This window comes from Brienomyrus brachyistius, chromosome 14 (assembly GCF_023856365.1).
Source record: "Brienomyrus brachyistius isolate T26 chromosome 14, BBRACH_0.4, whole genome shotgun sequence".
NCBI lineage: Eukaryota > Metazoa > Chordata > Actinopteri > Osteoglossiformes > Mormyridae > Brienomyrus > Brienomyrus brachyistius.
This window is the reverse complement of record NC_064546.1, coordinates 24974384-24999904: the sequence shown is the minus strand read 5'-3', so window position 1 is coordinate 24999904 and position 25521 is coordinate 24974384. Positions and strand designations below refer to the sequence as shown.

Genomic DNA, 25521 nt, shown 5'->3' with positions numbered 1-25521 from the left:
AAAGAGATACATGAATATCAAGCAAGGATTGAGTATAAACGCAGGTAAGGACACATGCAACAATCGGGAACACAGCAGATCTATTTACGACGACGCAGACAAAGGCAATTTACCAACAGCACGGAGCAAGACGGGTGGTGTTAATGTTCCGCACTCTGCAGGAGGCTGCACACTGATGCTACAATACACTGACAAGCACGTTTGGGATTCATAGAGTATTACGAGATGAAATGTTAGATTGCGTTTATTTGTATATTTAAGAGAGCTTGCATGAGCACGGTTTTGCTGAGGTCGGGCAGGGCCAGAGGTGCCACCCATCCCCTATAATACAGGAGATCCTGTATTGGAGCATGCTGCATTCCATATGACACGGAACAATGGTGGCTACCCTAGACACAGCAGTCAGTGCTGCGGCACAGACATGGAAAGACGGTGGTCTTGAAATAGATCAGATGTCTGATATAGATGATATGCATAATGAGGCACTGTTTTTAACTCATCACTAAAAGTTAATGATCTTTTGCTGCAGCGAACATTGCTTGGGCACTTACCCTAAGTGTTCCCCGTGCAGTGCACATGGAAAAGCCAAACTGCTGGATATTAGAGCTGAAGTTATCTGGCTTAATGTTAAAAATGATTGCATTTTCCGTTATAATAATTATTACTACAAAAAAGTGAAGCAAGTACCATTTTTTAAAAAAAAAAGCTACTTATAGCTAAAGCAACTGTCTCCAATGTCATTATTAAGTGCCTAATTTTATATATATATATATATATATATATATATATATATATATATATATATATATATATATATGAGGCACCAAAATGTTACCTTGTCTTTCCTATAGGGAATTATACTGCTATACAAGAACACACACAGAATGTTAATTTGGTTCAATTGTTTCATTTGTGGTCACATGTATTGTCTAACTCTGTTGCTGTATCTTATAGCAATTAAATTAGATCTTGTTAATGCTGAGCGCCGGTCAACTTGTTTAAAACATGAATGCCAGGCAGAACTAATGAAGGGAAAAAAGTTGGAAATCACAACCCAGTAGGGATCAGCAGTGATTAATGGGCCCTTGGATGGACCATCAACCCCCTGCCCTCGAGCACTTTATAGGAATTATGCTTCACAAGCTGACAAGTGGCCACAGCAAGTCTTTCAGTTAATGAGCAGCACTTGGTTTAATATTAAAGCAGCAAGATAAATCACTGGTTTGTACCCAGTAAAGCCCACTACAGTGGTATTATTACAAGCTCAAAATACATTCTCTTCATTCATTTTACCCCTTTAACGTCCTAGTCCCTTGATAGGCTAGTGGACAGTGTTACTTTGGGCAGTGGAAAATGACTGAATTCTCCCATACATCCATCACCTAATACTCCATCAGACTTGAGCTTAATCACTAATTCTTTTCATACTTAAAATTTCCTGTCCATATGGACAACTTCAGCAGAGGTCTGACGTTAGGGCCGAATATACAGTAGATGAATCATTACAGAGACCGTGCGTAAAATAAACAAAAAAAAATAAAGCTATTTGTTTGTTTCATAGTGTCACATTTTGGCCACATGTCTGCCATCCATAGCTGGACATGAGGATTTGATTAATGGAGTGTATCCACTTTATCAGCAGTGAGGTCATCTGGAACACTGAGGGCTGTGGAGGATTCCCCCGATTGCTTATCATCAGGTCTGCACCGGTTTAGTCAGGGCTTACTAGCAGAGGATCAAAGACCTCCAATTGCTAAAAGATGACCTACCCCAAAATCACCATGGTGCTGCGCGGTAGACCTTCCTCACCCCTGATTTGGAGAGCATAATGCAGATTTCACATAATTAGGACTATAGGTCAAAAAAGAAACCCTATTATAATTAAAAAAATTCACATGTTTCTGCATCTTCAGAGCTGCAGACAGTTAAACAAGTATATAAACGTGACTAAGATCTGTTTTTATAAACACAGAATGCCGTTTCGCTAGACAAACGTAAGGTGACACCTGCAGCAAATTTTTGTTAGGCTGCCAAAACTGAGAGCTGATTACGTATAACAAGCCTACCATATCTTCTAAAGCTACATCTGCGATTATTTTTCCTTTCTCGATAAATCATCTTTAAATAAGACCGAAATCATCGTTAAGGTTAGGAGAAGGACAACAGACTGTCGTTTTAAAGATCAGCCCATCAGTCTCGGTGGAGAACTGATGAAACGACAGGTGTGTGTGGCGACCACAGCTAATTCTTCATCAGGAGAGACTTTTAATTGCCCCTTAATTGAAGCCATTTGGATAATTCAACGGGTTATTGAAACACCTTTGTCTCTCCCAATCAATCTGTTAATGCCAAAAGAAATAAATGCAACTTTCAAAAATATTAGATGATAGAAAATATAAACTTTTTTGGAGAAAATACTCGCACTGAATAACGTGTCAAGAATCATTGATGATTTAATGCTTAAGGGACTTAAATGGCGTAAGGATTTCCTTATGTTCCTTACTGCATTCAGATAAACTGTGTTTTTTGTTGAATTAACATACATGCTATTTTTTTTCTGACAAAATTCAGTTCAATTGCACCATTGCACAAATGGTTTTGAATGATTATCACGGCCATTGTTAATGAATTTGGGCCGAAGGGGTCTAGTAAAACTAAAAAAAAACAATGACCAACATCAGACACAATTCAACTATGCCTTTAGTCTTGAGCAGAATTACTTAACACACAGGCCCTTTTCATACACAAGGCAATCCCAAATATAGGGTTATATCAGAAACATTTGTCCGTAATTATTTGCTAAAACAGTAGCTCAATTACTATGCAGCAAATGGCATTCATTACAAAAGAGTAGGATTGCAAGTCTTGACATCTCTCTTGCTCTTTCACACACAAACGATTTAAATAATCAATGTGAATTCGACAGAAAAGCCCATTAGAAACATACACAACAACATAATTTGTTCAGCACTTACGCCATCCAGAACATTCTGAAGTCTTCTGTCCAAGCGCTGTTAGTAGATGTTATAGGGCTCCTCTGGGACTGCAGCCCAACAATACACAAAAATAATAAGCAAGATATATTTGTTTTGGGGGTGCGTTTCCTTTTTTTGGTTTGATTTTTCCATACACTGCAGCATGTAGTTGAAAAATATCTCAGCTGGTCTTGACGTAATTAGCTTTTTGGGATTTTGCGGTGCCAAGATCATCGGTTGGTGGAAGGACAATTCGTCAGATTACTCCCAAATGTTTAAATATTTTTAAATGGTTTGTAAACTCTTGATTCTTGGTAGCAATCCTGCTGTTTTTGTTGCAGCTGAATGGTGTTTCTGGTTAATAACCTGCAGGGCACCACTCAACAAAATAAAGCCTGATGCTGAAATGTTTAATAATAAATTAATGAAACTGATCAAGTTTATTTTATCTCATAAATGTTCAGCTGGACTTGGGAAAACATCACAGTGCCATTTCCAGCAATACAGTACGTCTCTCCTTCAGGGTGACCATCTAGTCCATGTCAGGGGGGACACTTTGAGCTACTTCAAGTTTCACAAACTACTTTAGATCTGAGAGGCTCCTGTACTCGGCTAATTAGTTCAGTTCTTCTTGTGCTTTGACTGGTTTGTTTCCCTGATTGAGAGACTCATCCAGCTGTTTCACATTAACATTAGTGACACGTGCATGATCATAGGAGACTGACCAATCAGCACACAGCAAGAGTTCAGCACTGAAGTATACCCCAGATCTTTTTAACTGAAATTGTGGCTTACAAACCCTGTCCCGGCTCATAGTGCCCCCCTGCCGTGGATTAGGTGGTCACCCTACTTTCCATTCATAAATCCATCCATCCATCCATCAGCACAAAGAAACTCACTTGTCCTATGCAGGATTGCTGGTGTTTCAAAGCCAGTCTCAGATGCTACAGGCACAAGGCAAGGAACAATCCAGAATGGGAGGCTAACCCATGCAGTTTGGTAATGCTGATTAACCTCAGCATGTTTTTGGACTTGGGGGGGGGGGACCCCACAACAACATGGGGAGGACATGCAAACTCCACACACATGTGACCCAGGCGCAGATTCGAACCCGGGTCCCTGAGGTGTGAGGCAACAGTGCTAACCACTGCACCACACACACACACACCACGGCAATAGTAGTTGAAGCTCATGTGGTTCCCTAGGCAAGGTTCACCACTAACAGCCCCCATTTAAAAAAAGTGAAATTGGTTTGCTAAGTGGCGCCCCCACAGAATATGGCGGCGCAGGTCGGCCGCCTATGTCACCTGATATGTTGAACAGCCATGGATGCGGAACTTTCTAGAAGCCAAAGTGAAAGTCACATACAGCTGTACTCAGTCTGCTTGAGCAGTTCGATCGTTACCTTGTACATCGTTTCATCACATGCAAGCCCCTTGGTCAGCGAGAGCGTGGTCACACACACGATGGAGACTCTGTAAGAGTGCATGCAGGTGATGGACTGGGACCTGATCTGTGGACCATACAGTGAGGACAGTGATGGGCTGTCCCATGTAAGAACGGAGATTAGGCTATGGTGAAGGGAATGCACATTCTCCACCCCCCCCATGCTGCTGTACTTACAGTGTGTGTGTGTGTGTGTGTGTGTATAACCTAGTGTTACATAAACACTGTCCTGTGTTTTACACTTTTTAATTGTGAAAACCCTCTTCTTGACATTCGCTGTTTGTATGTTGTGTTTGTATGCGGTCCAGGAGGAATGTGAGTTCATGCCACTGTATACCTACATATGGATGGATGGACACTAAAACGCACTTGACTTGACTTGACCTGACTTGACTTGAATTTAGGTAGAGGACCGAACGGAGGCTGGAAAATAACTTAAAGAGCTATGGAAATGGGAGAGAAATGATGAGCTACTGCTAGGAAGATAGACTTACTGAAGCTGGGCTTCAGGGGAGCACAGGGAAGTTAATCCTGTTATTTAGCACATATATTTAATCCTGTTTGATGCTGGCCCCCTACACCATAGACATAGTCAGCCTGACCAAACCTTTGAGGAACGCTAAGCTCATCGCAGGACCGAGTCTGGACTCCTTGGAAGCGGCGGTGGAAGGAAGAATGCTGTCCAAACTGTATAGTGGCATGATGAATCAGCTTTGAAGATGTCGGAACAGTACTGCTTTGTGTTCTGGCATCTGTAGAGGATAGACCACAGCTCACATGGACACAGCTATGGGAAAGAATGCAGTAGCCTTAATCCAACTTACCGTACAGCTTGCCATGTTTGTATAAATGATTACACATCGTTTTTTCCAACGTAATGTTTTGCAAAGGATGCGAGAATCTACTTACAGTGATGCTGCTCGGCGAAGAGCTTGGTTTCTGAATGTGGTTTTTCTAGGTGCCGTGCAGACACTGACTGAGTGATGCCATGTTTCTCTGGAGACTGATACTATACCTCTCAAACCCCATCCATCTATCCGTCCATTTTCCAAACCGCTTAACGTACTGGGTCGCGGGGGGTCCGGAGCCTATCCCGGAAGCAATGGGCACGAGGCAGGGAACAACCCAGGATGGGGGTCAGCCCAACCTCTCAAACCCGCTGAAGATATTATGTCATGAAAAGTAAATGATGATAGTCTGTTAGTATTTTTGCCGTCTGTAAATTGTCCTTTGCTTGTCACTGAAGTATCATTAATACCTAAGATCCTCTGACTGAAGTAAAATGAAGGATGGGAAATCAGAACATTGACGGAAAATTTTGACCTTCATTTTGTATCCTTGTTCTCCGAGCTTGACGCAGTGTCCCTTAGGCACTGTAAAAACTGTACTGGGCTAGACTGCTCGTAGAAAATTATTTCAGCTGCACAGAATTCTGATCTACGCTCCGTTCTTGCTCTCTCAGAGTTGTCATGACAACATGCATTCTTGACTTGCAAAAGCATGTAAATAACTACTGTTTGTAATTAAAACAGTAAAGTAGTCTTTCAACTATTTTTAAAAAGCAGGACACCCACTGAGAGGTAACATGCAAATTCAAAAACCCAGGACTATTAAAGTATACGGTGATTTTCTGCATGCGTTTTACATATATGAGTATTTTTAGCAGATATTCTGTCTTCATTTTGCCATTGTACTCTGTGTTAGATGTGTGTACATTTACAATGGGGTGACGTTTTTTTGACAATAAACCAGACTTCAGAGATGATATAGATGAAGGGTTGGAGCCATTTAAGTTTTTTTAGAACAATCATTGGAAAATATCCCAGTTAAAACAGTTGCCACAGAATAATTAGAGATGCAGTTCGAAAGCTGCGGATTCTGGCAGACCAGCATGCGATGAATGGCATTGCAATAAATGTAGACAAAGAGTAAGTCATGAAACTGCCCTTCAAAGCATATTTAAAAAAAAAAAAAACATTAGAGTAAAACACTGAAAACAATTATCCTCACTTTCACGAAGGATAAGCATTTCTTGTCCCTGATGTATGGTGAGAAAACTTAGCTACAGGCCCACTTTTTTCGCTATAATGTCTGTCCCACGCAATTTACATTTTCATTTATGTAGCAGATGCTTTCATCCAGAGAGACATAGAAGTGCAAAGGTGGGGTCTGCCAGCCCCTAGAGAGACTGGCAGTGGAGGGTCTTGCTCAGGGCGATATCACATTGCCAACCTTCCGATCACAAGCAACTCATACTAGCCTGCTGAGCTGCTGTAATTCCACAAAATACTGCCTTTCATATGCTAATGGCATCGAGGTGCCAAGTATCTCAAGATCTTACGAGAAATACCTTCACTCCTCTATATAGAAATGGTGGAAGAGTGTTGCTATTTTGGCACTTGGCGCAACGCACAAGAAGAGGTGTCACAGTCGCAACACAGCGGCTAGGCTAACGGCTCCATATCTTCACACCTCCAGGGTTGCAGTTTGCATGTTGTCTGCAGGTTCTCTCTTACAGTCAAATAACACGCAGTGAGGTAAATCTCTAAATTACACGCAGTGTGTGATTGTTCATGTGTCCTGTGAAGTGCCGACTTCCTGGACCGGGCTTGCCCAGACAGGCGCCGGCTTGCTGCAACCCTGTACAGTATCTGGATGATGGATGGACCGACTCGGCTAAATCATTAATGCGATGTTTTGCTGGGAAAAAGTGTAAGTGAACTGGAAAACGTAGACCGTGTTTGCTTTGTTAATAAGCATCTTCTTGGACTCGTCACGCTATCGCATGCAAGATCCATCATGCAATTATTTGAATGCCAAAATGATTAAATAACGACTGTGATTCAGAGGCTCCGAACAGTGTGGTGACCTGTGGCTGCTGCCAGATCAGCATCGGAACTCACCGAGGTTCTTCCTGTGTGTTTACATACGGTGTTCTGCTCATATGCGACCCCATCTCTTTCCCTTTTCTTCAGACTACGCGCCATTCATCTTAATAATCGGAATTATTTCACCTCACTTTAGTCACTGGAAAGGAGAATGGAGGAAGTAAGTGCAATTCAAAGGATTTCTTCTTCGTTTTTTGGCACGCTTGAAGTTGACCTTGTAAAACCTGCCAGTTGCCAGTATGAAAGCACGAAGGTACACCGTGTCACACGTATAGAGGCTTTTGCCTGAGTCCACCAGTTCCATCTGCTTTGTCCAAACCTGTAGCTGGCTGAGCAGAACCTGCGTACTTATCAGGGTCGCCAACTTTGGTCAGTTGGCTGCAGTGAGATTTTAAATTCGAGACACATCTGCACACACATATGTACATAACAGTTAAAATCACTAGTCTGTAGGATTTACAAACTACCCCAGAGCTTTTGATGTAGCTAATTTTAGGCTTATAATGGAATAATACAGAGTTACTGTAAGATTTCTTGCATGAGCGTGAGAGTCATTGATGTGAGTGACAGTTGGTGACCATGACTTATGCGTTACAGTTTCTAGCAGGTTCTTCCTAGAAGGCACAGACAGTACTCACCAGCATTATACAAACACTGAGCTGCTATTAATGTCACCATTGATGCATTGTCAAAAGTGATTGGTCATAATGTCATTATTGGAGGGAAACACACATCAGCATTCCAACACCCTGCACTGGATCTGAGAGAACCTCCACACCAGCACGTACGTGCCGGTCTGCAAAATAACAGACCGCTCGAGAGGAGCAGAGGTGTACATTAAGGCTGATTTATTTATTTATTTGTATTTTTTAATGGAAATGGCCGAGTTGAAAGGGGCTTTTTACTGCTGGCCCGGCAGGTATGAGGCATACGTGCGAAACGCCAAGTGCCTGGCATCTCGTGAACGGTGTGATCCTGCCAGGGGACCTGGGTCGTGTGACTCACCACAAGCTTCGGAGAGGACCTTTTAAAAAGTGCAGAATTCCTTCCCCTCAAGAAACGCCGAGTGGAGAATTAGAGTAGAGAATTTCCTTACAATCAGGGCATATTCGGCGACACGTGGCAGTAGGCAGTAATGACTGGACCGGCGTGAAAGTGGCATTTGATGGGGACATTAACTGAGCCGAAGCACGAGATCAATGTCGAAGTGTAAAAACACATAAAGTGTCAGAAGTAATAATTGCCCCCCACCTACTACAAAGACAGGTAATTTGTGTTTTAATTTAGGTGTGACCTGAGTGGTCTGTCACGCTTGTAATTTCATTGCTTTCTATGTACTAAAGAATTGAGGGATGACAGTGTTGACAAGGATTCCGTGGTTTGCTTACCCATTTAAATACGTGAAATCTGTAGCTACAATCCTATGATATGAAGCCGTTAGCATATTTATTAGCATATTCGTCAGCAACATGCTAAATTGGACCCCTATTCAGTACATTTAGGGCCTAACAGTATTATAATATTAGTTGTGTTGTGCTAATTACCCTTTTACTATCTTCCACGTACCATGAATAATTACATCGGTAAGATCTAGTGACATGAGACCACAAAGTCTTTTACTGGATTAAACTGTCTACAGTTGATGTGTAGAGTCTAAAAGCTTGCCACCCATATCTTCGCGGGAATACTCTGGTAATAAACTTCTGATAAAACACTCTGTTCTGCTAAGCATCAAAATACACTTTAAAAGATTTTAATGTCAATAAAAGTCTCTCTTACTGGGGTTTATATTTGAGTGGATTAATTGACATTTTTTTTGACGAATGAAGTATAAAGGTAGATTGCGACACTAATGTTTTTCTTCATCCAGTGTCTCACGTTCCATCCCACCCATCCCTGGCATGCTCTGTAATTTTACTGCTATCAAAGGCTTTCTGCATTTTCTGCATGTTTTACCTCTGGAAAATCCTGTACCATTTACCATCAAGAGAGACTTCAAAGGATGAGCTTTCAAAAGGTCTATTTGAACGTGTCCACCTTCACGGAATCTGAAACTAAAGTGCTCTTAGATGCTTCTCGGTGAAGGACAGGTCATCGTGTAATGTGCAGGAACTTGTTCTGAACACTGAGGCTTGTGTTCATTTTAAATTAATCGTGAAATGATGCGGCACACGCCCAACTAAATCACAAGCCCATCACAGCGGAACAGGGTGGGTCACTACAGTAGTGCACTATTAAGTTTAACATTTTAAAGATGTTCATTTGCCTCCTGACAATGTTTAATGAAGAATACTTTTTTTTTTTTCTGTCAGACATAGCCTTGTGAGGTCAGGAAAAACATGTTGGAATATATGTCAAAATCCTTATGCAACTAAGTTGTTTTGAATTAAATGTTTTAGTAAAATGTTTAATAATTCTACTGGTATCATCTCAGTTTATTTTTTGTTTCAGGTAGGGGCTATTTGTTTCAATATTTAGTTTTTTTCCTCCCAGCACTAACTGGTTTCTGCTGCATTGGGATTCAGTATGAAAGGCAGGCTTTGGATTTGGAAACTGGTTTTCGCCCAAATTCATATCCATCGCCATTCAACGAGACAAAGAAAAAAAACAATGAGGTTCATTTTATTTTTCTTGCATGAACTAAAAGTGTTTTGAGAAGACGTCGACGACAGGCAATTCTTTTTATGCGGATGGGAACCACGAACACAGTGCATCATATACTACAAGGACCTAAAATATTAAAAGTAAATAAAGATGTGGACATGGCCTTACTTAACTGACCAACAAGAAGCAGGTTCATCCGCACGAACGCTAACAATGGCCGAGTGTACAGAATAAGCAGACCGGCTGCCAGTCAAGTAGGTATGGTTCATCTTTAATACAACTTTTCGGCTAACAAACCCCAAAACTCACAGTCTGCATTGCATGTCACCAATTTTTTTTCCCCTCTTTATAACGTTGTCCTTTTTTTTTTCTTTTCTTAACAGTTTTACAAATGTGAAATGGACACAGATGATACATTTTCAGTAGTTTTATTGAAAAATGCCTCTTCTGTTTCAGAAATAAATAAGAAAATACGGCTGTGAAATTCACAATTTGCAGTTAAAACGGCAACCCTATAGCCATAGAGTCGCCAGCCGATTCCAACTGCGCTGAATATCGGTTAAACAAACAAAAAAAAAAAAAAAACAACTATTATATTCTGATTTTAAAAAACCCTTACTAAATATACAACACAGACATGCAATTCCACCTTTGGTAAAATGAGCTGTGAGTTGGTATAATAAAACTGATAAATATTTAGTCTAAAATAAAAAAGAAATTAACTGCAGTTTTGATGTTTTAATTGTTGTTTTTTTGTAGATCCCAAACCAGTTACCCCATATACAGCCATGGTGACCCAACACACACAGATTTACATGGAGACATTTGTGATGAACCGTGATGAATGCTGAGTGGAAGCTACACCTCGTGGTGCCGGATGCCTTAACGATGAAACACATACTGACCTTCCATGTGAATGCTAACTTTGACACGGCTGCATTAAACATTGGACTGTAGTAAACACATTAGCACAGTTATCTTACAAGCGGAGACACTTCAGGGTACAGAGAGCAAGCTCACAGGTTTTCAATGAAAGACTCGCAAATTCGACCGATATTCGCCACTGCCACAGTCACGCATTACCCAAGGTATGTTCTTACACTCCGGTGCAAATTTACCTCAATGCAAGCATATGTGGAAAATAGAAAATGAATAATGACGGCAAAAAAAACGGCATCATCCTCGTGTTTTTTTTTTTTCCGTTCGATTTTGTTTTATGGCGCTATCCTTTGGGATCCCACTCTTGATAGCGAGCGCTTTCCACGCTGGTTTCGTGAGTAACCAGGAGACTGAATTTCTGTTTCATAATCTTCTGAGGGTTCCACTGGGATTGGCACTACGTAGGTTTCAGGCCCGGGCTGGAAGCGGTCTGGTTGGAAATATCGTTTTGGCCAAATGAACATGCATTTAATCAGCAACTCTGCATGCAGAAATACCATCACTTCTGGCTTTTGGCTGCATTACTCAGTGGCAACCATCCCACTCTAGGATACAAGTCTTTTACATAAAAGCCAAATTGTGTGGCTGTGACAGGTGAGTGTCCGTAATAATTCTCAAGTAAGGCACTGCGGTAAGTATTGATCACACAACAGACTACCAAGCATTTAAAGACTCTTCAGGTACAACCACATTCCCATAAAAAAAAAAAGCAAATGACTGACTAACATGTAATTTAAACCCTCGCAGGATTTGATACAAAAATCACCCCTGAATTATTCTGTAGTGTTTAGTACCTTTTAGAAATAAATTTATCATAGCAAAGAAAACAAACAGAAAAAACAACAGAGAAAAGCACCGTACAAAATCTTAGTAAATGGTATTACAAAGAGCCCCAGGATTATAATATACAAACATTGCGTGCTTCAGTCTGGACCGAGCAGAGGGTGGATATGTCACATCAGGCTTGAATGAGAAGGTTATGTGAGCATTCAGCAAGCAGCAGGTTATAAGGCACAAGCTCATTACGGATGTTAACTCATTTGAAAACGAAAAATCATTTACAATGCACAATTAGTTTATTTACAGATTTCATCTCAACGTTTACCATGTTAACACTGTTGCTCTTGGTTATAAATCCTCCTTGTTAGTAGTTTTACATGCTCCTTCCACGAGAGAAGCTGCTTCTCTCTCTCTCTATTTCCCTCTCTTTCTGCTTGCTGTGTGGGCTCAAGATGCAAACATGCCCACTAGGCCATGATGTCTGCTGTAAAAGTGTTGTTAGTACCAGTCGGTTCCCTTCACGGTGGTCAGCCGCGTTCGTTAATCACATCCACGGTGGCTATCCATAGCCCCTCATAAGCACATGAGCACAGAAACAGGACTTTTTGTTTGTGTTGCCGGGTTTCAGAGTGAAAGCAGCGCAGGCGGCTTATAAAATGAACTTATGCCGAACCTGAAACAGGTTAAAGAGCGTGTTAGCGGTCTGTGAAACCTCACTTTCCTCTTTTTCATTGTTTTTAAAAAATAGTAGCGAGTCAGACTGTCTGACTACTGGCAATAGCATTGCATCACATTTCAACGACAGTTTAAGTCAGAGATAGGTGCTATAGATTGGCACTGAAATGTGTAAATATTACAGAAAATCACGTCATATATTTTAACGCCGTACAGCGTCACATTTTCGCAGTATTACTCCTGTTACGCATGGGCACGCAGCGACCTACCTGGGTAACCTTGTCCATTGTAAGGGATGCCCACACACTGGGAAGAGTCACAGTATCCGGGGGGACCAGGTGGACCCCGGATGCCGTGGGATCCCTGACGACCTGGGGGTCCAGGAGGCCCGGAGGAGCCCGTGGGGCCTGTAGGTCCTGTTCGCGACTCGCCTTGTGGGCCTGGAAAGGGAATGGGGGAGAAAAACAAACACTCAAGATCCACTGGCATCACCATCCAATCCCAACTGGAAGTGGAAGGGAAAATTGGTTTGTACCACTGCAATTTAAATATTTAGACTGCTCAATTAAGGGGAGACAAACCCAGATCTGTGCAAAGCTACCCCCTGCCCCATTCTGTCTAGACGGGATACAGCGGATATGAAATCCCCCCCCCCCCACGCTTCTCGCTCCCCAAACGCAGCAGCACATGTGCTGTGGATGAAGCCGCCAGGGGAAACTCTATTGTATGAAGGGCTACGCAAAAAGCCTAAAGAAATGAACCAGCTCGCTCGCTTGCTGGCAGTGTTCCTCATTATTTATGGGGAAAAAGAAGGATTTGGCCGTATCCCATTGGTCCGTAGACATCAATGACTGAGTGACTGCGATTTCCAAGTCTCTGTGGAATAAAGCATAGCCCCGTGGGGATCTAGTGGTTTTGGGAAGGCTGGCTGTTCTATAATTAAGGTGGATGACTGTATCGGACTCAATGCCCCGAGCCCCTTGGAGGAATGAAGTCATAACTTCGCTTTATGGAGCAAGTTTTCCAGAAAATGAAAGATGTGTGTAGGAGTGAGTTACGAAAAAAGTTAAATGTGTGTGAATTTTTATAGTGAAATCAATCGGAGTATTTGGAGTACTTAACTAATTTATGGACAAGGATGCCTAAAATTCCATGCACTCCTGCTAACATGGCTGGACACATTTCCAATTAGCTTTTTAGCGGTGGTCACTGTATGAAGTGTCTGACTTTCAAACAGGTATGAGCAACCATTAGACGTGAGGATTAAAGACTGCGGGCAGATGATTACCTTTCCAAATGAAACTTGTGATGCGTGTTGACTTACTATTTTTGAGAACTGGGGCTCTAATATTTCAACCGGGAGATCGGCGATTCAGTGGCACAATGAAATATTACAGCTATTAAAAAATTAGGTCTCAGCTGAGGAATGTGACGTCGTAAAGAAGCCCTATGACAGATTTACTAAGGCGGCATGTTGGAAACAGCTGCGAAAAAAATAATGGTTTTTATATGTGAGAAAGAAATGAACGTCTCATCCATCCCCGGTATGCGGAGGGGAGAACACCACCCACTGCACGACCATTAAACAGATATCTTCTGTTTAGAACATGCATCAGCGAGGGTTTTCTTGGAGAAGCACTCACCAGGTGGTCCGGATGGGCCTCTCTGTCCTCGGATTCCAGTCCCAGGACTACCTCGTTCACCCTTTTCCCCAGGTGCCCCTAAGTCATTAAGAGAACCACTCTTCAGTTAAGCGGCGTCAATATCTCCACAACTTAACGCATCCATGCGTTCAACAGAAACATTCCATCCTTCAGAAACCACTGGAAATGCTCTGGAAAGTGGAAATTGTGAGACAGACAGAAAACCTGTTTTTTCTTAGACCGAACCTGCTGTTCGGGGCCTGTGACGCGCCGTCGTGTCGTTTTCGACCGTAACATTAGATAGATTGATGTAGACCATAACATCGGGGACATATGCAAGTGTTCGTGCACGGAGCCGGAGATATCGGCGTCTCGCTGGGCTGCACAAATTTTGAGAATAACTTACCGTTACCGTGAAACGTCCGCAGGAATAAAACATTCATCAGGCCTGAATTATTCGTTAGAGTCGGAAATAAGAAATCCAAGACGCTAAAAAACATACCTCGTCCGTTGTATGTGAATTAGGCAGCAACGAATAAAGGTCGGAAAAGGACCCACCTCTCTCTCCCTGCTGCCCAGGCAAACCTGGAGTTCCCGGAAAGCCACTTCTTCCAGGCTGACCTGGCTCGCCACGAGACCCAGTACTCCCAGGAGGCCCAGGAGGTCCAGCAGGACCAGGACTGTTGCTACGGTAGCCGTTGGGGATCTGGTTCAACATCATGTCGATCCTGCTCATTTGACCTGAATAAAAGCATTGGCGAGGACCACAGTCAGCCAACACTCGATCTAACCGTGATAGTACTCGCTTCAGTACAGAACAAACGCTGGGCGACTCACTGTTGACCAGCTGCTCACAGACTTGTCTGGCTATGGAGCGCATCATGTTCTGAGACGCAAAGTCCCCCTAAAACGGACATGAACATATTTTAACACCAAAAAAAAGTGTAGGTGTTGCTCTGACACTGAAATATACTTCGTGGACAGGTCTGCGTTACCAACCCTTTCGCCCTTCTCTCCTTTCAGGCCAATGGCTCCCTATAATAAGAAAAAGTCAAATGTTTAAGAAAAGCCGCTCTGGACGCTGTAAATCACTCAATGAATAAAAAAAATATATAAGATCTAGCAGAACTTAAACTTGTTTCAATGCACAAAACTGCTGATTTCCATTCATTCTTAGACCACCATATTATAGTGACCCATATAATAAACAGTCAAGTAAAGAACTCAACAGTGAATCCATTGTTCTTTTATCGTAATATGATATATTAAGGGGCATCTCTAGACAGCTACTCATTCTAGCTTTTAACATGCGGATAAAGGGCCTCATGGTACCGTTCGGTTTGAAATGTACTTTGCATATTTCTAAAAGTATGCATCTGTAACTCCCATTCAAGCTTTGTGCAGTTTCGTCTTGGAATCTACATTTTGGCACAAATAACTGTAGGTATATTTTTTTCAGTTGTAAAATGGTGAAATTTAACACATCTGCTTCCTGCCATGGTTGGTCAGTCCATATGAAAACGTGCTAATATACAGTATAACACCAATATCTAACACTCCATCTGCAATCCACAAAGCTGACCTTCTGATATTCTGGATAACAATGAGCTGGTACAAGCTGTATTTATCCAGCTTGCTGTGGTCAATCATGTACGCATCTTATTTGGACCCTCAAAATACCTCCAGGGTCATTTTAGCAACTAAAAAAACGTGCACGTACAGGGTGCCCTGTGTCTCCAGGCTTTCCGGGTTTTCCAGTAGGTCCTGGCATCCCAGGAGCTCCGGGGCTTCCCTAGGGAAGGAATGATAGTGTGTGCAAATCAGTCAATATGCAGGAGATAACGCCAGCATGCTCTCAGGATGTCTAGAGTTTATTTATTTTGCAAGACTGTGCCATCGGAGCTGTGGGAAACAGCATGCATTTCCTATTAGCGACACATGGTCTGAATTAATCACGTGTGCAAGAAAAACAAACCACTGGTAATGTGTCCTGTGTTTTTTTCAGTGGTTACCTACCATTGGACCTGAGGGCCCCCTCGGTCCAGCGGGTCCTTCTTTTCCAGCGGGCCCCTACATTAATGCAAACCAAGGACAACATTCATTCATGTAGCCTCCATTGATTTAATGACTTGACTTTACTGTACTACAAGGAAAACAATCATGCCCATAAGTAAATATATAATGTTGTACTTTAATGCCTTATGATGTCATTATAGCCAGTTCAGGGTTAAAAAAAAATAAATCAGCATTTCTGTAAATCATCAGCTAATGATTGTTGGCTTACCCTTTGTCCGATTGGTCCAACCGGGCCTACAGAACCAGCTTGTCCAGGTGGACCCTAGGAGGATAGAACACTGTTAAAAAAAGTCCTTAAGAAAGTCAAGACAATAAGAAAGTACTTACTTTACTTAAGAAAGTAAAGTAAAATGAATGGGCCATACGTTTCATAAATTTCATTGCACTAATGCAAATGCACTCATTCTATCCCCGATAATTTGGTTCTAGCTACCAAAAAATGAAGCATATCTAGCTTGGTTTAGTGGAGTTAGCCTGCAGGTCATTATTTATCCATAGGCGCCTGTCAATGTCATCCTCCTACAGCAACAGCAACCCTTCTGTACAGCCGTCATTCGGGGTGAGTAATGTTACCGAGGGGAAATTGGTTTAAGCCCCTCGCTGTACAACACAACACGAGTGTTGCTTCATAACCACAGTTCGGCTTGCCCCCTATAGTCCTCGTTAGAGGATCACTTTGTGACTGCGAGGCTTCCAACAGTCTGCTTTTCATCTCTACGCTAAAGATTGGAACCATCTGACATGGAGTAAAACGTCTTTCTGAAAGAAAACAGAAGCTTGTAGCTCCTTGTATATCAAAAGACACGGTTCCCGGTTGCTGAGCCTCCTTTGACCATTAGGTTAGACCATTTCCTTGAGACTCTAATCTAAAAGCTGGGAAAATGAAGAGGGGTAACAGATACTCCACGAATCCAGCCCACGGTGGCATATAGGCTTGGGACTCCCATTCCATTCCTGTAAACCCCGGCCCCTGTCATCTACATACGGCTGTCTGCACATTTCTTCCCTTAGCGTTCTATGCGTCATTTCTCTGTGGTGCAATCAGCAAGCTATAAATCCAACTGTAATCTTTGAGATTTCCCAAAATGCACCTCCACCCCTTTCATGGACCATATCTATCCAAATTACAAAGCAAAAATTTCCTACTGAGATCTATACAGTTGCAATCTTACTTAATTTGCATCAAAAATTAGAGGGCTTTTGAGTACTAGGTAGCGGCAGATTTAGCATTGTGACCATCTCACTATTTTGTGGGCCAGTGTGAGCTATATCAGTGTGTGTATTAAATAAAAATGAGTTTTTTTCCCCAGTAAAACCTGCCACGTGGAAGGGTTCCAAAGTAGCACAACTATTTTATACTGTGTATTACCTCTGGTTTCCCTTTCAATAAATGCCAAGCTCCGATGTTGTACTTACTTGGCGTCCAGGTTGACCGGGATCACCAGTGTCTCCTTTGGGTCCCGGGCGGCCCTGCCATGAAACAAGCAAGAACGATGAAAACGTATTGTATTTCTGTTTAATTACGTAAATGGTCCACAATACCAATGAATGGGCAATTGTTCAGTTCGGGGAAAAATACACTGTCACAAATCACAGAGAGATAAATATCAGCAGCTTACTTTAAGCCTGTTACCATTTCTATATCCGCACTTGGGGATAATCTAATGTGTGCTAATTTATGCATCCCTGCTAAAATGAAACGGCGGTTTTAAACAATGTGATATTATTTCCAGGCAGGAGATATACTGACAGTAAAGGATTTTCGCTACAGTTGTTCCAAAAGCCCAATAACTCTTGTCATGAACTGGTGCTTTATGACAGGAGAGATGAGGCTGGAAACAGGCGAACAAGTGAAACTCTTCTGCATGTGACCTACCGGCTCGCCGGGAAGAGACAACCCGTTGGGTCCTTGTGGGCCTGGTGGCCCCATTGGTCCTGGCAGGCCCAGTTCCCCCCGTGGGCCCATGGGACCCTACAACCAACAAACAAACAAGCAAAAAAAACAAAGAAACAGTCAAATTAAGGGCCAAACAGCTGACTTCCCAAGGCCATTTTCTCAAGAGTACCTCTAGACTGAACAGCCCGTTGCTGGCGGGAAGAAGCTATTGGAAGCCAGCAGCTGTTGCTTCAATGGAGCGTAATTGTTTCATAGTTTATAGTAGCTGTCATGCTAAAGTGTTTTGACTCAGGGAATTATGGGACACGTCTGTCAATTTCTTGCTTCACTGAAATGGTGCCGTCGCCAAACGTGCCTTTTGCTTCACGCGACCGACAAGAAGGGAGACGCAAACGTAAAGCGGTACCGGCGACTTACAGACGGGCCGAGGTCTCCCCTTTCGCCGCGGGGTCCTTTTGTACCAGGACCACCCTACAGACACAAGGAAACACGGCACACCGCAGCGGTGAATGTTTGCTCTTTTTTGGAAAAAAAAAAACTTCGTTACAGCTTTATGAACACAGCGATGATTCACACACTAGGCTAATAATGCCCTTAGGAAACAACCCGGGTAAATAAGCTGAAGTTGACCATTAAACCATCATATAGATTTTTTAATCACACAGGATGCAGTGTGTGTGTTTAATGTGTTTAAAGTCACAGATAAATCCAGTTGCTTTATGCTTACGTAATCATAATGCGAACATTTCAAAAATCCCCGCTATCATGTAGCGTTACGCTGATCTGTCTAACCCATCAGAATTAAAGTCTGAACACTCGCACAGTTTCATTGGGGACCAAAAGGCTGGTGTAGTTCGAGCAAGACGGAGACGTGTGATGAGTTTACCGGAGGTCCTGGGGGTCCTTGAGGTCCGATGCTATCCTGAGCACATGTGCAGGAGTGGGGAAGAGAGGGACATTTCGCCTCATCTCTCTGATGGTGAAAGATGGTGGGATTGAGGAAGAGATAACAATCAGCTGGGTGGACAAGCTTCCCTCATGGCCCAGACCCTCCCTGATTAGAATTCCATGCTCCTTGAGGGTATCTCCTGAGTATTTCAGACTCTTCCTGTCTTAAACCGATAGAGGCTGATGCACATACAGGATAGGAAGTGTTCACCATGTACTCTCTCTACATGTCACTTATCTTAAAGAACGACGAATGATCAAATTGAACCTCTTGAAGGGAGACACATACTGCAGCAGCATTTCTCGACGGTTTAGCCCATCACGTTTATTAACAGATGAACATTCTAGGCTAATTGCACCCTGATTTACCGCAGGAAACCTGAATTTGTCCACTAGTGGTCGTTCCTCGATTTAGGTGATTTAGACGGAGTTTTGTTTTGCATATGGAACCTTGTTGTTAAGACTGACGACACGGACACAGCTTTTTATGGCAATGAAATAAATTCTCACCGTCGATGGCAGGTCGCAACATCTGTCCCTGCTGGTCCAGCCCGCACTGCAGACGATGTCGAACATCTGGAGCTGGAACTGTGGAGCACAGCACACAAAACACACACACACACACACACACACACACACACACACACAAAAAAAATCAGTCAATGAGTCACAAAGTCAATGCAAATGGATCAATAGGAAGGAGCATTCTGAAGGACTGGAAGCTCGGCCTTTGACTTCGGAGACTTGTGTCTGGGATTTTACTCACTGTTGCTGAACCTTTCGAATTCCTCATCTTTCCCAGGGTCTCAGTGCCATCCACAGACACGTTTCTGGCCTCCTTAATCTCCTTTTCGGCCACCGTCTGGCAGTCCACGTTGAGTTTGACGCTCTTCGGAGTGACGGTCATGTGCAGCTGCGGAGACACACAGAGTCATGAGTTTCCCATTCACGTCACTCAATCTATTCCTCTTTGAAAATGATAATTGCAAAAAAAAAAAAAAAAAAAAAAATCTCATATCCCCTCCAGTGTTGTCCCTGCGGGTTTAAGTTAATTGTACATTATTACATACTGTAAGGTAATACTGGTGGTTACACTGTAACAGGAAACTTTGTGTCAGCAACTTTTTTCCATTCATAGCACGACGAAAAATACATACGTCTGCACTATGGACTGAGAGTGTACCTCATTCACCTCCCTTCCTTCCAGCAGCGTGTGGTAACGCCGCTTTACATGTGGTATATAGTACACAGGCCCTTTCCATAAATCTCAACCGCAGAAAGGTTTCATACTGAATGTCTTCTAGTGTATGTCCAGAACGGCTTTGCCACATCTAGCGATTATGTCATTTCGTGGTACACCGTTAAAATGCTCCTCTTACAAACAGTTGCACTTTGAGGAACAGTAGGAATGTCTGAGGTGGGAGGGTGTCTATCGCACAACCAGTAATGCAGTTGGCTAACATTCTAACATTATGGCGCATTTTTCAAAACCACAGCTTGAGATACGGGTGCTGGAAACCACACACATAGCATTATGGGAAACCTCCCTGGCAACCGAGACCATGGTTGACCAACCACAACGGCGCTCTCATGGTGACTTAATAGCATGAGAGATTACATCACCAAAGTGTGGAATATCTCTGCAGTGAATACAGTAGCAAAGCATGTAGAGCGCTATCATTAAGGTGCACATACTGTACTCGCTCATTTTATCGTTCTTTCGCAATGTGTGAAAAATGCTAACTGGCGTGGGTGATGTGTCATTGTCATACAATTCTAACACAAAAGGTAGTAATGCTGCAAATCTGCCAGGAAACCATCTCGCAACTTAATTTACTGAGAATATATTGCACCTCTGCATTAAGGGAACGTCCGTCCTTCCCACCCCTCAGCTATCAACGTGACTGCAGCAAGTCTGGAATTAGTTGACCTCTTTCGTTACGAACGCTCGCTTTACAGCTGTTAATGTCGCTTACATGGCTCCTGGGTGTCCAGAAACAGCCAGCATATGGTTCTGTTTCTGCTGCTGTTGACTGGGTTCAATGATTTCTTCACGCCTACATGTTATTGTTCTTGGCCTTGCCTTGTGGGTGCCCCATCTCCCCACATTATCTTTGACTACAGCTAAAGCAACACATTGCTAAGTCCAGCACCAACCCCTGGGTATTAAATTGCAAGACAAGGCTAATTAATACTGCATTAAGAGAAAACTTGATGCAGAAGTTGGCGTCCTGTCTTAATAAACAATAAGAGCAGATAATCTTAACTTACAAAGCTCAAAACTTTGAATTTCTACTCGTCAAACTGTGCAGCGCGTTAGCGACAAATATGCACGCCTTTTATGCGTCCATGTTCTCATGCAAGAGCAAGCCAGCATTTCTGTCTTTCCAAGTGCCATATGAAAATGACAAGTCCATAGCTAAAGACTTGAGAAGAATTCAGAAATTCAGGAGCGACGATGACGTTTCACAGAGAGGGATAAAAATAAAATGTAAAAAATTATTTAATCTGTTAAGATTTACTGTGTTTTTTTTATTCTTCAAAAGGCAGAAAAAAATGAAGGACAAAGAGGACAGAGGACAATGGTCAGGGCCCTGTCAAGGAATTCTCGACCTCCCGACAAAATGTCACCTTTTACCGACCAGGGAGTAGTTCAGTAGACTCTACGGTCTGCCCAATCCAGGACCTGGGAAAATATACCCGTTTCCCATTTCCCCCCTCCCCCCACCTTAATTCCCAGCAAATAAAACCAGAACTCATACATTAAGAGCCCCTTTGATTTTTTCCGATCCGCTCAGTCCTCGCTCTCGTTATTGCACGGGAATGCTGGCTGTGGCCGAGCCGCAAGTGGAAAGTCTGACCGGCCGACACCTCCTCTCCAGATAATGGTGAGTTTGTGCAGTCCGACATGACAAAGAGTTTCGGCCAGAGCACCGTTCGGCGACGGTAATGTCCACGCATTCTTTTTGGGCAGGTTAAAACGGGGCCGCGAGCCTCTGTGGGGTGGCAAATCTTTTCTCTGTCCTCTCTTAGCCCCCACTAACAAAGAGTCACACGCGTCTCCAAAAACAACATCTCAGTTTGAGAAGCCTGACTAAGCCATGGGAGATGAATGGGAATCCGTCAGCATTCACCTGCAAGGAATCTTCCAGCATCTCCCATCGCACAACGGGGTCTGTCAAAGGATCATTTTTAAAATCTACGAACTGCTCTGAAAAAAATGGCACAAGGTAGATCACTCTCCAATTGGTAACACACACAGTGCCTTTAAAATATATTAAGTGACCTACAGGCTTTCCAAAGCACTCGGAGAGGAGAAGCTGCCCATTCTAACTGGAGGGATTAGAGATGCTGGTCGACAGGATAAATCCTGTTGGCTCTGCTTTGTTTATGCATGGCGGGGGGGGGGGGGGGGGGGGGGGGGCGCGAGTTCCATAACTCATTCTGAAGGACGTGCAGCGTACCAACAACTGCCACGACGGGAGTGTTTTCCTCCCAGTTTATATAATATTCTGCTTGTAAAATGGTTTCTTGATATTCCCTACGTGAAAATGAAGCTCCCCTTCGCTACCTCTGATTCAACGGTGTCTCTATCAGTTAAGGCAGCCCTTAGCTTTACCTCTAACTCTATGGCGGGCGAGCCTTTCTCCCACCATCGCAATTGTTATTAGCGATACTGTCGATACTCGAGAACAGCTGCGGGGACAGGGATCTTGGCGGAGGAAGCAAATCAGCGAGTTAGGTGTTGGGTGCTGCGAGATGGAGTTCATAGTCCAAGGTGATGTGCTCTACGAATTGAGGCATGAGGTAACCCCCCCGTAAGAGAAAGCCACCAGAATTTGGAGACGGAGAGCAAGGCCAGAAACCTATTAAATGGTTAGAGAGCCAGGATGTTGGGAATAAAACCCAGACTGGCTCTGCACATGCTTCCTTATGCAACCGTTCAATGCCTACAGAAGTGACCCAGTTTTTTCCATGCACCGCATACCAAAGGCAGCACATTTTTTACAGTCTGGTGAAAATATTTCTCTTGATCGTTTTTTTAATCTTACTCTATGGTCTACATACATTCAATCCTTTAGAAGATAGAGTTCTTCCACTATTCCAGTAAAATTGTTTTCTTTCTCAAACCATTTGGTCCTCCTCCTGAACAGAATGGTCCGAGACTTTATCATCGATTTTGGTAAGACGAAGTCCCCAGAGGCTGATCGCTGCTGAGACTGTGGAAACAGTAGCTAGAACATTCTCTGGCTGGAGCGGCTCGCTCCTGGCTGTTGGGGAAGATTCCCGATTCATCCCTTAGGACATAATAAACTTATTAATAAGGATGCAAAAGATGGAGACGGGTTGAGGAGAAATGTGGGGTGTTCAATCCGGGGTCGAACTGTCGCATGAGGAACTCCAATCACAGCACTTTGTTTTAAAAAAATCTCTAGAAGCACCTTCTTAGTATATTAGTCTAAACTGCAAGTCCCTCCAACCAAAGCCAAATAGAGCCAAATAAATATAAAACCATTTTTAGGTACACGAGTTTTTTATAGAATAAATCAAAACAAACTTGAAAAAAAATGAATCCAGCTAAATCCTGACATCTTACAGCAGACTGGAACCTGCAATGAATCGCCATCAAACCACTTGTAAATCCGCATCGTGTAAACTTCCATCTGTAAAGGGTCACGGAGGTCACCCAAACCTGCCCGCCAACTAATGCTAAGAAATTCATAGTCTCTCCAGCAGCTCATCTGAGTTACTGCCTTGAGTCAGAGGAATCAGGCTTCCAGCTCGCTAAGGGTTGTGATTGTCATCGTATCCTTGGGCCTGGAAGCCATGTTGGTCCCTAAGCAGTGGTCTTTCTCACATCAAGAGTCTGCCTGGATTCGAACCCACATCATCGGCTGAGTTTTTGATTCTGCACATCATTTCTTCTTCTGTTTTCAATAATAGCTTCTCCCACCAGGCTGCTAAGAGCTCAGGAAGGGTAGCGCTTGAGGCTGGTCACTCCTCTTGTGGGATGCCGGTTCATCTGTGTGCATGGCTGTGTACATGTGGCTTACGGAGGCATGGGAATCACTGGCCCACTCGGAACACATAGGCTGGACTCGGCTGCGAGATTGTAGGAGACCCACCCAGACAGATACATGACACAAAAAGCTTAAATGGTCTGGCTTAGCCAGATAGACTTCAAACCCAAGCTATGAAAATCACATAAGATTTCAAGCAAGTTGAGAAATGACAGCAGTCCCTGAAAATGGAGTCTCAGACTCGGCATGCTAACCGCTGACAAAAATTCACCTTATGGAAGCTTCCGTGGAAGATCTTTCTCACTGGTTCGCTATCGAATGTAGCTCTCTGTACCTCGCCCCTGGTGTCCTTGTTGTAGAATGTGATTGTCCTACTGGATGCTTGAAGAGAAAAATAAGCAGGAGAAGATGTTAGATGTGCAGAGAGTAACTGACAGACAACATTCAGGCGAAATACTTAATAGTCTGTCGTGTAGACATGCTGTAAATGCCTGCTGTTTTACACTGGTCTGTCCTGGGGGTGTCTATACATAGATATGTAGCTTCTGCGTATGGGTTTAATTACTGCTAGAGGTCAATTTAGCTCTGGGGTCTGGAGCTCATTAAGTTAATGCTGGTGTTTCATGACGGAGATGGGGGAAGGAGAAAAACCTCAATGTTCACAGCTGGCAGGCAGCTATTATTGTTAGAAGGAGGAATGGGTCTTACGGTCGACGGTGACTCCGACTTCCGGTTTGTTGCCGCTGTCTGAGATCTGCCAAATGTCGAAAGCCTCTGTGGGTGTATCCGGGAGGAGACGGAAGAGGAGGATGATCGTGTAGGTCGGTGGCAGACCCTCTGGGTGAATCTCCCTGCAAAAAATAACACTCCGGAGTCTAAATAAAAACTCAAAAGCACTGGAGCTGTAACACATTTGACAAGGAATTACAGACTTTGGGAGGTTTCCAAGAGGTCAGATTTTCTGTGTGCGTCCTGTATAAAATGGTCAAAATTCCAACATAGGTTTAGGTATAAAAAAAAAAACACACAAGGTTTGCTCTTAAAAGAAAGCTAATGCCATGCTGAGTCAGAATAAAACAGGCCACACAGTCCTGTTCTTAAAAGCCCCAATGGCCTCATTTGATGTCTCATCGTCTGTGAGTGCTATGGGGTGACTATCACTATTGACCATCTACTGCAGGGCAAACAGGCAGCCGGGCGACTCAGAGTACACATGCAAGTGGGGGAAAAACTCAAACAAAGTCCATTTATTCATCCGTGCATCTGGCACGAATGCCAACGGTCCCTAAAGAGTCACAACATATTGGAAGTATTAAAAAAAAAAAAAAAAAAAAAAAAAAAAATTCAAGAAGTGTTTCCATTTGTGCACATTTACTTGACTTCCAACACACGCACTAAACAAAAGCTATTATGGGCAAATTGACAAAGGAATCGCCTGGCTGTGGATGTTTGGACACAATCCGCCCGGCCCTCCTGGTGCCTGGAGATGTTACACCGGGTGAATAATCTGCAGGTCGTGACCTCTGTGGCTCCCCCCATGGAGCAGGAGGGTGGGCTTTGCTGAGGCAATCTTTCACTCAAACACAAATTGTTGTGTCTTTGGTAACACCTCATTCCTGCAACAACATG

At 43.2% G+C, this 25521-nt stretch overlaps 1 protein-coding gene across 3 annotated transcripts in view; it reads right to left on the bottom strand.

The window, feature by feature from the left end:
- Positions 1 to 10168: 10168 nt before the first annotated feature.
- Positions 10169 to 25521, bottom strand: part of col12a1a (collagen, type XII, alpha 1a) — a 57608-nt gene continuing 42255 nt past the window's right edge. For 2 of the 3 annotated variants that reach the window (XM_048975375.1, XM_048975377.1), the window contains 17 exons: positions 24601 to 24743; positions 24164 to 24273; positions 19638 to 19784; positions 19382 to 19459; positions 18810 to 18896; positions 18341 to 18394; positions 17903 to 17998; positions 17443 to 17496; positions 16235 to 16288; positions 15967 to 16020; positions 15671 to 15742; positions 14950 to 14985; positions 14788 to 14854; positions 14509 to 14691; positions 13951 to 14028; positions 12577 to 12747; positions 10169 to 11282 (listed from right to left, as the gene is read on the bottom strand). In XM_048975375.1, coding sequence (XP_048831332.1) covers positions 11128 to 11282; positions 12577 to 12747; positions 13951 to 14028; positions 14509 to 14691; positions 14788 to 14854; positions 14950 to 14985; positions 15671 to 15742; positions 15967 to 16020; positions 16235 to 16288; positions 17443 to 17496; positions 17903 to 17998; positions 18341 to 18394; positions 18810 to 18896; positions 19382 to 19459; positions 19638 to 19784; positions 24164 to 24273; positions 24601 to 24743 — 1639 coding nt within the window. In that variant the 3' untranslated portion in view covers positions 10169 to 11127. Of the gene's footprint in view, positions 12306 to 12576; positions 12748 to 13950; positions 14029 to 14508; positions 14692 to 14787; positions 14855 to 14949; positions 14986 to 15670; positions 15743 to 15966; positions 16021 to 16234; positions 16289 to 17442; positions 17497 to 17902; positions 17999 to 18340; positions 18395 to 18809; positions 18897 to 19381; positions 19460 to 19637; positions 19785 to 24163; positions 24274 to 24600; positions 24744 to 25521 lie in introns of all 3 variants that reach the window. The other variant, XM_048975376.1, reaches the window with a different exon arrangement.